This window comes from Mesoplodon bidens, assembly GCF_964165515.1.
Source record: "Mesoplodon bidens genome assembly, chromosome: 11".
NCBI classification, from domain to species: domain Eukaryota; kingdom Metazoa; phylum Chordata; class Mammalia; order Artiodactyla; family Ziphiidae; genus Mesoplodon; species Mesoplodon bidens.
In genome coordinates, this window is record NC_138167.1 from 97,854,972 (window position 1) to 97,867,970 (window position 12,999).

The 12,999-nt window shown below is 36.8% G+C and overlaps 1 protein-coding gene across 5 annotated transcripts in view; it reads right to left on the bottom strand.

Moving 5' to 3' along the window:
• Positions 1–1,984: 1,984 nt before the first annotated feature.
• The window catches only part of NAV3 (neuron navigator 3), a 599,001-nt gene continuing 587,986 nt past the window's right edge, over positions 1,985–12,999 (bottom strand). For 4 of the 5 annotated variants that reach the window (XM_081248291.1, XM_081248290.1, XM_081248289.1 and 1 more), the window contains 2 exons: positions 9,143–9,346; positions 1,985–4,579 (listed from right to left, as the gene is read on the bottom strand). In XM_081248291.1, coding sequence (XP_081104417.1) covers positions 4,460–4,579; positions 9,143–9,346 — 324 coding nt within the window. In that variant the 3' untranslated portion in view covers positions 1,985–4,459. The remainder of the gene's footprint in view (positions 4,580–9,142; positions 9,347–12,999) is intronic. The other variant, XM_081248288.1, reaches the window with a different exon arrangement.

Consider the following 12,999-nt stretch of genomic DNA (forward strand, 5'->3'; position numbering starts at 1 on the left):
GAAGAGGGAGCCCTCCTACACTGTTGGTAGAAATGTCTATTGGTACAATCACTATGGAGGACAGTAGAGGTTCCTTAAAAACTAAAAATAGAGCTACCATATGATCCAGCAATCCCACTCCTGGGCATATATCTGGAGAAGACTCATGATGCACTCCAACGTTCATTGCAGCACTATTTACAATAGCCAAGACATGGAAGCAACCTAAATGTCCATTGACAGTGGAATGGATAAAGAAGATGTGGCACATATATACAATGGAATATTACTCAGCCATAACAAAGAATGAAATAATGCCATTTGCAGCAACATGGATAGACCTAGAGATTATCATACTAAGGGAAGTAAGTCAGAGAAAGACAAATATCATATGACATCACTCATACGTGGAATCTAATTTAAAAAGATATAAATGAACTTATTTACAAAACAGAAAAAGACTCACAGATTTCAAAACAAACTTACGGTTACCAAAGGGGAAATGTGGGGGGAGGGGGGAGGGATAAATTAGGGGCTTGGGATTAACACACTCACACTACTATATATAAAATAGATAACCAACAAGGACTTACTGTATAGCACAGGGAACTCTACTCAGTATTGTGTAATAACCTTATAGGTAAAGAATCTGTAAAAGAATGAATATATGTATAACAGAATCACTTTGCTCTATACATGAAACTAACACAACATTGTAACTCAACTATATTCTAACAAAATTAAAAAGTAAATATAAAAAAATAGAAAATATCTAAAATAAATAAATAAAAGATTTCATCTTCAAAGCAATCTTATGAGTAGATACTGTAACTATCCCATTTTACAGATTAGGAAACTGGATGAAAGATGTACTTTTCACAAGACTTTAATATTACCGTGAATACATTTACAAATTGAATCTTGAGAGTATTTGTTACACTACTGACATTATTAATTTACTATAATGGCAGTGCTAATACAGCAGCTGGCATTTATTCAGTTTCCTGAGTGCCAGGCATTGTTTTAAGTGCTTTACAGATCTAAACTCACTGCTACCAACAGCGCTATGAGGTAGGTAATATTACTACCCCCATGTTATAAATGAGAAAACTTGGTTAAAAGATGCACTCTTAAAAAATTTTTTAAAAATACTGTTGACCCCTGAACAACACAGTAATCTGTGAGAAATGGGTATTATTCTGATCATCATTTGATAGGTGAGGAAACTAGGCATAAAGAGGGTGAGTAAATTGGCCAAGGTCAAGGTCACATGGAGAAGAATGACAGACAGGTTGGGATTCACACTTATGCAGCCTGATGTTGCATGTGTCAGAATTATGTTCCAGTTTTGCCTTAATTCAGTGTTTATCTGGATAAGATGAGTTGTGGAAATCTCCCAATCTCCTAAATTTTAATCCATTATGGATACTAGACCCATTTTAACTAATATATATTTTTTTGCTCAATAACTGTTCTAATTTTCCTGTTTTTAGAATTAAAACCCTATTTAGAGTACCCAAATAAACATTCCAATTACTGGGGTTGGAGACTGAGGTGCTTTGAAAAAATTCTCATTTTAAAGGGGGTTCTGTTTCTTTTTATAACCTCTATTAAAAATAAAGCACCACCAGAAAAATTATTTTATGTTAAAAGCATCTTTAGAGCTAAAAGCTTAAAAAAAGAGTTAATGGAATAAAAACAAATAATTCAGTGAATATCAACATTTTATTTTATATTAATGCTTATTTTATAACCATTTAGTCAGAGTTTTCTAAAAATATTCACTGAATAAATACTTTTCATTTAAAAAGATATACTTAGTGCCTTCAATTTATTTCCTTACTTAAAAGCTATGAGGTCCTTTCTATAAGGAACGAAAAATAAAAATTCACATGCATCCCTACTTATGGCATATTAATAGTGCAAGCAACACTTTAAAGCTTGATACTTCCAGTGCATAATTATTCAATTTTCTCCATATATAGACGCCACACCATGTTGTCAATAAATAATTCCACTTTAATGGCAAAGTAATAATTTAGACAGATACAGGGTGCACATTTGCAAAAAAATATATGCAAGCTGGTTTACAAGCTAGAGGAACAATCAACCAATAGAAAATACATCACCCAGTTATGTCCACTGACACCAAGTACTTGTTGTCGGGGCTTTACAAAGACTACAAAACTTTTCAGATGATTTATTTCACTGTTTCTATTTACATGATATGTTACATCAAAAATGTACAAAATATAAAATGTATACAGACAAATGTTTCACAAACTAGTTTAAGTTGTAAACTAGGCGGACCTACTGGGATGTATTGCAGGAATTTGTTTATGACCGTGTTTGGACTGTGTTTCTCAAAACGGCAGGGAAAGATTAGCAATTTTCTTAGATCACATATTATACAAGGGCCACTAGTCACTCATCCAGCTACATATATTGATGCTTCACCACAGATGTGATCCACGTTTGAGGCTTCAAAGTCAGGGTGACCATTCTATGTGCATAAATTCAGTTCCGATTTCCCTTAGGGCAATAGCACCGTGGAGGACCTATGGACTGAGTGACATTCTGACAACTGCACAGATGTCTCGTGTTGTTATTGTTCTACAGCAACTGACCCGTGGGTGGTCACAGAGAGTAGCACCAATTGCACGTCCTGAAAGTAGCACATTTTCACATGCATGGGACAAGTCTACACCATGGCCTAGCCCTTGGGTTGATTAATTTCAAACCTGTCCCCTGTGTGTGGTGGGAACGTCTCCAATCACTCCCATCAGTTTTCATGCACTCTCTTGAAAGCCTGCCACGACAGATGCACTTTCAGACATTTTTACTTTTCCGAAAATGGATTGGCTTCATGGACAGTTTTGAAGCATGCTCACTCTAGCACTGATAGCTCCTGCATGGTCATCACAACTGTAAATACAGGACAAACACACCAGATAATAACAGTGTTGAGGGTTTGCATTCTGTATTTGCAAAGTACAGGAAATCTCAGCAAGTGAAACATCTCTTAACACCCACAGGATAAAATACAATTTTTTGTGTGTGTTTGTTTTGATTTGTGCAAGTTTTTAAAATGATTATTTACAATACCTACCCAGTAGACTGTGCAAATCTAACGTCCTTTTACAGTATAAACGCTTCCTCATCCACAGTGACTTCACTGCATCAGTGTTCTCGAATGCTGAATTTCTCATGTACAACAATATCCATCAAAACAACATGCTCAAAACTCATAATAATTAAAAAAAAGAAAAAAGCATAGGGGAGAAAAGCGGAATCGTTGTGCTCATGCTGCATCTAGTGCTTCCAGCTCTGCTGGATAAGAAATCACAATCTCCCGCCTTCTGAAACTCTTTCCCCTAGAGCTGGATGAAATTTAGCCACATGGCTTTGCTTTTAAGTGACAGTCAAAGAGGGTTTCTGGGTTTACTTGAGTAGTTTGGAGGATAGGCAAAGCAATCTATTCACAAGGTAAAAATACTGATCTTTCTCCTATCCGTTTCTTCAAAAACAAACACAAAAATAGAGAGAGATGAGGCTACTGCGTTAACCGGTGTTGTAAATGAAAAGACAGTGGAAATTACCAATGGTTTAGGATTTAAACCAACCGCTAAACTGTTGTAGAAATTGGTTTTAAGGCAGTAAGACAGCACCATAGGAAATGTTGCTTCTTTTCACTGACAAGAGGCTCAAGCAAATAAAGCCCTAAAAAAGCCTTTTATCAGTGTTGACTAGTAATTGGTATAAAACTCTTTTTAAGGGAGTGGGCAGGTGGTTTACAAAGACCACGGTGGTAAAAACAACCTTATCAAACCCGTGACTCAGACACTAAAAGTGGGTGGAGCACATCCTGCGATCATGGCAGTTGAATGACACTGGCACTTCTCCAGCTTGTCACAGCAGTGTTTCCCTGGGGGTTGCACAATTCCATTTGTGCTTGTGGAGGCCTGGCCTCTTCATTTAGGAATGGGGTGAGCGCACAACACAAACACTACTGGGGCTCCGTGACCAGCACCACGTGGCACAAAGGAGCTTGGACGGATCAGAAGAATGGACGCTGCTTGGGGAGAACAGCCCCTCAGAGGAAACCAAAGGAAGGAACAACAACGAAAAAAGGTCTGCATTGTAAACTTTTAAAGAGGAAAAACAGAAAGTCCAGTTTGGCTATCCCATGTGCAATCTATTCAGTTGCCCTGTCATTAGGGTCCTTTCCAGTTGAGTAATGGAGCCTTACATCACTCCACGGATATAAAAATGCCTAGAAAGGAAAGCAAGTTACACTTCCGGGTCAATTTAGCATCTTGGCGGTTCAAACTTAGTTCTACAGCCTCCTTGGAGACCACAGCCCTGGATCAGGGCCCTGGACAGGGTGCTTTCATATTGGCAGTGGTTTAGTGAAAATACCTTACTTTTTAACCTTTTTTTTTCCTAAAGCATAGTCTTTTCCACTAACTTTTTTCACCCTCTAGAGGGTAGATTCAAGAGACGAATCCAAAACGTCTTCATGGTGGCTGGTGCTATCACTGTCGCAGCCTTGTGTGCCCGAGTAATTGGCTGCTTCTTGGAGTTTCATTAGCATATTCATCTGAAGAAAGAAAAAGAGACATCGATGGAGGCAATGATGCATAGAGGAAGCCAGTCCCAGAAAACATACTGCCCCGAGCCACACGGACGACCCATCTCATCCCCTCCAAGGGAAACGGAAAAAAATTTTAGATTTTTACTAGTTGTCCCTGGCTCCTACACTGTTTCTCCCAAACATGACTACAACAGCAAACCATAAGGACAAAATAGGGCCTCCGGATACGTCTTTTATTTGTAGTTGTGAATGAATACAGCTCCAGCAGGGAGACTGGAAAAGAAACTGTATCACAGCTGGACATCTGGGCTCGTGGCTGGAGAGTACACCAAGCTGCCCAGCTCTTTGGCTGCGAGAAGCACAAAGCACTGAATGACAACTGAAAGTCCTGAATGTTCCTACAGGCAGATGCACACACAGGCTCCCGGACACGGTCCCTGGAGAGGAGGTGGGGATGGAGTGGAATGGAGCCCCCCACCTGCTGCTTAGGAGCTGACCTCGAGAGGTGACCAAGTGAAGCCGACCATGAACGTTGGAAGAGGGAGAAGGGAAGAATCACTGTCAAGTTTCTGTGGTTGTTGACTGTCTGGCTAAAATATGATGGATATCTCACTGAAAACTAAAACCACCTTCTGGAACAAGAGCGGCTGTCTCAAGTTTCCCAGCCTTATAGGACAATGGCAATGTTTGTTCTCATAAAAGGGACGTAGGCATGAAAGCAGCTGGGGAGAAAGACAGCTAGCATTTCCATGTATTAGAAAATAAAAGGCAGCCACCTTGCTTGGAGTTTGATAGATCTGCAGATCCACTGGTAGGGATGGAAAAAGAAAGACTGTTTAAAAGTGAATCATGAATAAATGGTTCAACAGTTTTAGACAGCACAGGAAAAATGGCACATGTCTTCGGGAGGGTAGTTTTCTTATCAAGGGTTTCTGTAAATTGTAATAATCTTCGTATTGTTTAATGCGCGCTAACTTTGTTATTTCATAATGTAATCAAAGTTTTTTGGTTTTTGGTTCCAACTTAGAAATATAGGGAATCTGATGCCAAAGAAAGGAGAAATCTACAAAGGATTCCTTAGTCATATGTGAGGCTCTGCATGCTTGTATGCTCAGCGTAACATGTGTGTTCAAAAAAGACCTGTGAAATAAAATGACAAACTGGTAATTACCGATTCCAGCAAGGATGCCTTTCGACGAAGAAGCTACAGTTATAGCATATTTTAAAGTCATTTTAATATTCTTCAGGACAACATTTTTCAATATAATTTTTTGTCTAATTCCCTGAATTTATTAACTAACTACATAAAGATATGAAATTAAAGTAGTTGGTGATAACCTCTTAATCCCAGTGAGTCAAAAAGCTAAATGTCTCCATCAATATACTGTTTCTCTCTTGCCCTCTCTCTCCTCTCTTCGTTTCTCTGTCTCTCTCGTGCGTGTGAGCGCATACACACACACACACACACACACACACACACACACACCCCTACCTTCATGCACATTCATATTCTCTTTTTCCTTTCTTTTGTCAATCCCTCCCTTATTAGTAGCTGGCTGTGTATTCAAGCGTCTGGGTGAAGATGATTTGTAAAAGAGAACTGTGTTTTGAGCACCTTCCAAGAGCAGAAATGGTTTCAAGGGTTGTGCTTCTATCTCAGTCACAAATGTTTGAAATCACTTGAATGCTGACTGTTGTAAAAGTTTTACCGTGTAATAACAGTATTATTAAAGTCTTAATTTTTGAAAATGGTGCCATAGAGTAAATATGTTCTATCTGAATAAGTTCAGAATCTCAGATTCATAATAAATACATATGAAGGCTTTACTCTGCCTTCTCATAGGGTTGCTTTGTACATTCAAGTCAAAGGAGATTACAAGAGGGAGGTAAGGTTCCATACCATTCAGTAGTCACTCGGATAGATCATTATTCTCTACAAAAGTACTTCCTTCTTCTCTTCCCGCCTCCTTCTTTCCCATACCCAGGGTCAGAAATATAATGTCTTACATTTCTAACACCTCCGTCAGGTCCTTATCATCCCTGGTATTTACACATCTGCTGGTCTCCCAGCCTCCATCCTCTCTCCTTCAATCTGCCCTCTATTCTATTATCAAGGTGATCTTTATAAACCGAAAATCTAATGAGATAAGCCCCTTGCTCAAAAACCTTTGGTGGTTCCCCATTGTCTGTGTGATAAAATTTTAACTTCCTACAAGATAAACAAGGCTTCACATGATTTTACAATTGCTGACTTCTGTAGCTGTAATTCCTCCCGTCCCTTTTGTTCTAATCCCAACAATCTGTATACAGCTCCCCAAACTCATCATTTTGACTGTACTGTTCCATCACGTTTCACATGCTATGTTCTTAATTTTGGATCTTCTCCATCCAACCCCAAGGTGAGTTTCTATTCATCCTTCCAGACCTAGCTCAAGCCTTTCCTCCTCTGGAGCTTTCTCCTAATCACTTCCTCAACAGACTCACAACTCTATCTAGGACGTATCTATCTAGGATATACTTCTATCATTATTTTACTATAATTTATATATATACATGTCTCTCTCCATGGCTGGACTGTGAGCTTCTTAAGATCAGAAATGAGATCTAATTTATTTTCTGATCACCAGGTCTTAGCTTTGAGTGCATACCTATTATTTACTAATATTTACTGAATGAATGAAATTAATGAGTTTGTTGATGATGAAGACACATTACATTTTTAAACACTGTGAGATGTGCCAAACACTGGCTTCCGTGTTCAGATTCAAAAATATATCACTGACATTAAATAGTAGATTTTTTTCTGATTTAGATTGGACTGCAAATATGTTTTTACCTATGTCAATAATTATAAAAATATAGAGCAATAAACGCGGAGAGATACTTACTTCCCTAACAGAATGTGCCTAATTCAAAGATTTTTAGATGATAAGGTTTTTGTCATTTAACATGTCAGATATCATAACCCCTTGTTCCTTAAGATGTTTAGGTGAGCAGCAGGTTAGGAATCAGAGATTATTTTTACCCAAATTCTCATTCAGAATGTGGAGATCCTGATCTCTTTTCCATACTAGAAGACAAGAGCATTCTGAGCCAGGGAAAGGAGTGATTAATGGGTTTAGCTGACCAGGGCTATGGGAATTGGGAAAATTTAGGACATCCCTTAAATGTCCCATACTCTGTAGAGTAACCCTGAAAACAAACCTTATAAACACCTCACCTTTATCAGGAACTGTTTTAAAGTCTGCAAAAGGAGAACTGGAATTTATAAAAAATTCAGAGGAAATAACCCATATTTGTCCTCTAAGGCTTAATTTTACTCTATTACATTTTAATCATCCTATCAGGAATTACTTAGTGTCTGCTCACAATTATGCAGAATTCAAACCAATTCCACCACCACTGTTGATTTCTAGCTACGTATGAGCTAAAGGGTCAGATACTTGTTATAAAAATACAGCTCCGGGCCCTTAAGAAGTTTATAGCCTAGATCAAAAGTCCTAAATAAGAGATCCCTGGGTAGGTCAATGTTTGTATCTCTGTGACTTTATGGAACTTTTTGAAATAGTATGCAAAATCTTCTGTGTGTGTGCATTTTGTTGGGAAAAAATCATGAAACTTTATCAGATGGTTCACATATAAACCCCAAAATGTTCAGAATGATCAGCTGAAATGATGACGACATATACATGTCGGGGTTGTTGGTATAAGGGTATTCCACAAGATAGCAAGTCATTTTCTTCTTTAGGTATAGTTATAGATTATGATTTTAATCATTTCCTTTTTTGTTTGTTTTAAGTAACATAAAGACCTTTATCTCAGCACGTCTTCTTTCTGTATTGGTTTCCCGGTGATCCCTTTAGTCAGAGAATGGTAAGCTAACAAACACATTACGTTTGACACCAATCTATGGAAAGTCATCTCTAAAAATAAAAAATACATACAAAAATAAAGTCATTTTACTAAGAACATCATGTACTTAATATTTTCAGAGTATTCATACTTTGGAGTTTTACTGACTTATATTAAGCCTTCCATGATTGCAAACTGAGCAAGGCAGAGAATAACGACCCTTTGATTTCAAGTCAGTTTATTCTTCTCTACTGTTGCCAACAGAGAACTAATTCTAAATTTAGTCAGATACGTGTAAAACATTCTTTAGTTCTTCAAGCATACATTAGACTATATTCTTCAGGTTTCTTTCATTTTAGAACAAAATTCAGTTTTCTCCTACATAAAAGAAAAATTATGGCCGCAGAGTTCAGCCTGGTTTCAGTGTTTTTTGATTATTTTTAAGCATATGAGTTTGGTCTTTCATTTTAAGAGTTTCACCCAATGAAAGTAGGCCAAAGGTAAAAATTTTAAAACTGAGTACCAATATCAGGACAGTTTCAAATATTACCTAGGATAACTACTGTCTCTGATGCATAAATACTGATGACCGCACACTATAGTCAAGATTGTATAGGAACACTGCCACAATTATATAAATGTGAAGTCTAATAAAAACATTTTCACACTGAAAAAAAAAAAAGATTATATAGGAAGAACCAAACATCAGCTTCTTACCAGGGGATCCCCCTCTGTGTCAGTTTGTGGAATGTGCTTTGAGGTTGTAGCTTCCTTTGTGGATATGCAGCCCTCATACCCAACATCTTCTGGTCTTAATTGAAGTAATGCTGGGCCCTCCTGAGGCAAAGATGCTGAGCTCCATGGGTATGTATCAAGCACCCACTTTGAGGGATCTTCCCAAGGTGCTCGTTTCCCATACATCTAAAAAGTGATCACAAATTTAGCACATACAAAATGCATTTCTATTCAGTACAAAAGTTAACTACTAATTGATTGATTCCTTTGCACACTGAGTTCCTATGGGACTCAGGGGAATGAAGTGTCCATACACAATTTTCCAGATTTTAAACATATATCTCTCTATATAGTTCACTTAAAACTTGAAGGCTAGACAAAATAAAGCTGGAGACAAAATAAAGCTGAACATTTGGGATAGACTGCCAACATTTGGAGGAGAGCATGAGGGAGCTTTATTTTAAATACATGAAGAAATGGCTGCCACATTTATCTTTGTTAGTAATTTTACAAACTAAAAGAAAGCTCATCATTGAGAAAGGAAAGTTCCAGTAATGGAAAAATTAAAAAGCTAGACACTAAATAGCTTTCTTTACTAAAGTGCACTTTGGAAAGATGATGAATAAAAGAGACTTCTTTTCTCTGTCCACTTCATTCTACTCAAATTTTCCTTGAAAATAAGAATCCTTTCTCCGACAACCATTTCCCTCAGATTAACTTCCTCTATAATCTCACTGCTTCCCATTAAAACTCTTTTTAGATATTTTTTATAAGGCCACTAGTAAAAGAGGAAAATCATGGGAAATGAAAGATTTGTCAAAACTCATATGGAGGGAGAAAGTTAATAGAAAGAGATTATAAAGCCTGGTTAAAGTGCTGGTAGTGGAGTAGAGGGCAGATGAATCCAAGCGACGTTAAAGAATTTATAAGCTGAAAACAAAGCCAAAACCAAACTGGGAAGGGCACACTGAGGAGAAAGAGGTTGATGGGACTTGGTAAAAAAAAAAAAAAAAAAAAAAAGTATAAGCCGCAGGGGCACAGAAAGAAAAGTTAAAATTAAGAGAAAAAAGACAGTAACATGGTTACGCTAGTTCTTTAATGGACTCTCCTATTCCACTGAGGGCAATCCTGGTTACTAGGTGTATACACATCTTGGTCCTGGATGGCACAGAACACAGTGTTAAGTGTTCTATGTGTCTTCTGGTGGTTCAGTGAGACAAAAGCAAAATGGCGGACACTGAGGCCATGAAAGCCCATGGCTGCCTTGGAACTGTCTTTTGAGTTTCTCTTGGAGAAGTTGTATGACATTGAGGCAGCTTGCCTTAAGAAAAAAAAAAAGTTCAGGTCTTGATAGCTGTGCATTTCTTTAGGGGATGATGGTAGGGGTGGCAATGGTTAGTTTTCTTTTCTTTTTTTTTTAAATAGTTCTCTTCTTTTAGAGCAGAAAATTTCTCTGTTAAAAATCTACTTTATTATAGAGGATGTAAAACATAGCTTGCTATACAACTTAAACTAATTGAAGGAAAGCATATAATTCTTGGAAAGGAAATGTTAACCAAAAAAATGTGTAAGTCTAGTAGAATCAATAGATGCCAGCCTTTTAAAGAATCATCAAGGACAGCAAAATTGGGGGTGACCAATAAAAAGCTAAACAGGCTCAATTCTATATTTCAGAGTAAAATAGATGCTATAGAAGAAGAATTGAAAGAAATGAAATTTAAACATCCAGAAGGAGATAATCTGATTGTTGACGTTTCAAGAAAGATAGAATCATCAGAATAAAAATTGGAATCCAGTGCATCACCAGTGTTTTTTTCAACTAGAACATCTGGTAAAGAGTATTCCCCATACGGTTCCCCATCAAAGCATCAGCCTTCATTTGAAGAGAGATTTTTCCGTTCCTCTCAACTCAGATTTTCATCTTTGCAACCATGCTTTGTTTTTCCACCTCTTGTTCCAATTCATGGTTTTTTGTTGCCAGGAGATCCAAGGAAATAGTTCATGACGTGTGTGATTCCTTTTTTTCCTGTTCCTCCAGAAGTCACATATGGACCATCCCAAGAACATCATCTGCCAACAGACTTCTGGTCCAGCATATCCTTCAGTAGCAATGAGAACTCTCTACTCACCAAAGGGTTTTCCTTTTTCTCTCCAAGTGCTGAATTCCTCCTGCCTCCTGCCACCAACCCCCACCAACACCCAGCTACTCCCTACATCATGGTTGAACCAGCTTTCACACTAACCTACTACTAGACATCCAGAACCACAGCAAAAAACTTGAGATCTTTTAATCCCTCCTCAAAAAAATATTTTGAAGTATCTCTCAGTTTGGGAAACTGGTATTACCTTAGTGATTATGCCTTTGTTTAAATGGAAGCTTTATCGTATGATAATTCTCAGGACAGTGTTTTAGAAATAATATTGATTTAAATATTAAAAACACTATGTACTTAAAAAAATGAGATCTAAGGATTTTTAGGTATTATGGTTTTTGAGTTTTTAAAACGCTTCTAATTCTTTCTAAACATCAGCAAATGAATACGAAATAAGGAGAATTTCATATATAAAGATTTGGGTCATAGTTTATTAATACTGAAATAGTATCTAAAGAACAAATAATTCATTTAAATATTTATTTTAAAATTATGACTGTGAATATTTTAAATACATTTTCATAAAAAATATATATGTATATATATATATATATATATATATATGTATATATATATATTTTTTTTTTTGGTAAAAATGGTTGAAACAAGAGACCTAACTCACATCTGAGATAGCATAATAGTTTTAGAGGAATCCTCACATGTGCTATGTTATACTTGAAAAATAAAAATCTTTGGTACAGTCTTTAATTTTGTTGGAGACACTTTCTGGGGCTAGTCTGGCTTATACCCTTAAAAATATGAAATTGAGTTATTTAAATATGGATTAGAACCAACTGATTAGCATTCTCTAGGATCATTACCTCTGAATGTTCAGAACATCCTCATAATATGATAGTTCTAAATCACTGCCATGCCCTTCTACTAGGTGAGGAAAGCATGATGGTAAAAGGAAGCAAAATGAAGTAAAATAGAAAATCAATTTTTTAAGACAGTAAAATAAAGACTTAACACAGTATTGCAGATGACAAAATGTGAAAAGCATGAAGTATATCTGAATTCTAGCAGCAGTTGTGATAACCAGAAATAGAGATGCCTAAGCAAAATACTGCCTAAACCTTAGCTAAATTATTGTAAAGATGACTGGATTTTTCTGCCACAAGTTTGGTAGTTATACAATATCAATCTTAAAATATTCACACGTAAGTTTTATAATTCTACAATTTCATGAAATTTCAACTTCATTATAAGGAAAAAACCAAGACTGATGGAAAAGGGATGATACATTTTATTTAAGAAAAAGGGTTTTCTTATTAGTGATATATTTTGACTTCTTAGTGAAGAGTAAATAGAAGGGGTGGTTGCAGGATCTCAGATGCAAGGTGGATGACAGGGACAGCAGGGGCGCTCCTAAACCCGCCTCCCATAGATTTTAAAAAGTCAAATGCCTTAGATTTAGAGCACTCTCATAAATAGTAAAGGATCTTACAAGTGACGTTAAAGGGCTTCAAACAACGGAATATCCTAAAGCAAGGAAACTATAAGCAAAAACTACTTGTTGCAGATTAGATAAAAAGAGAATAAATGATCAAGGTCCACATAAACATGCCTTTCTTGTAAGATGTAGAACTGTGCAATTAACTAGCTATCTAATAAGAACAGGTCTGGGGACTTGCCTGGTGGTCCAGTGGTTGAGAATCCATCTTACAATGCAGGGGACGCTGGTTC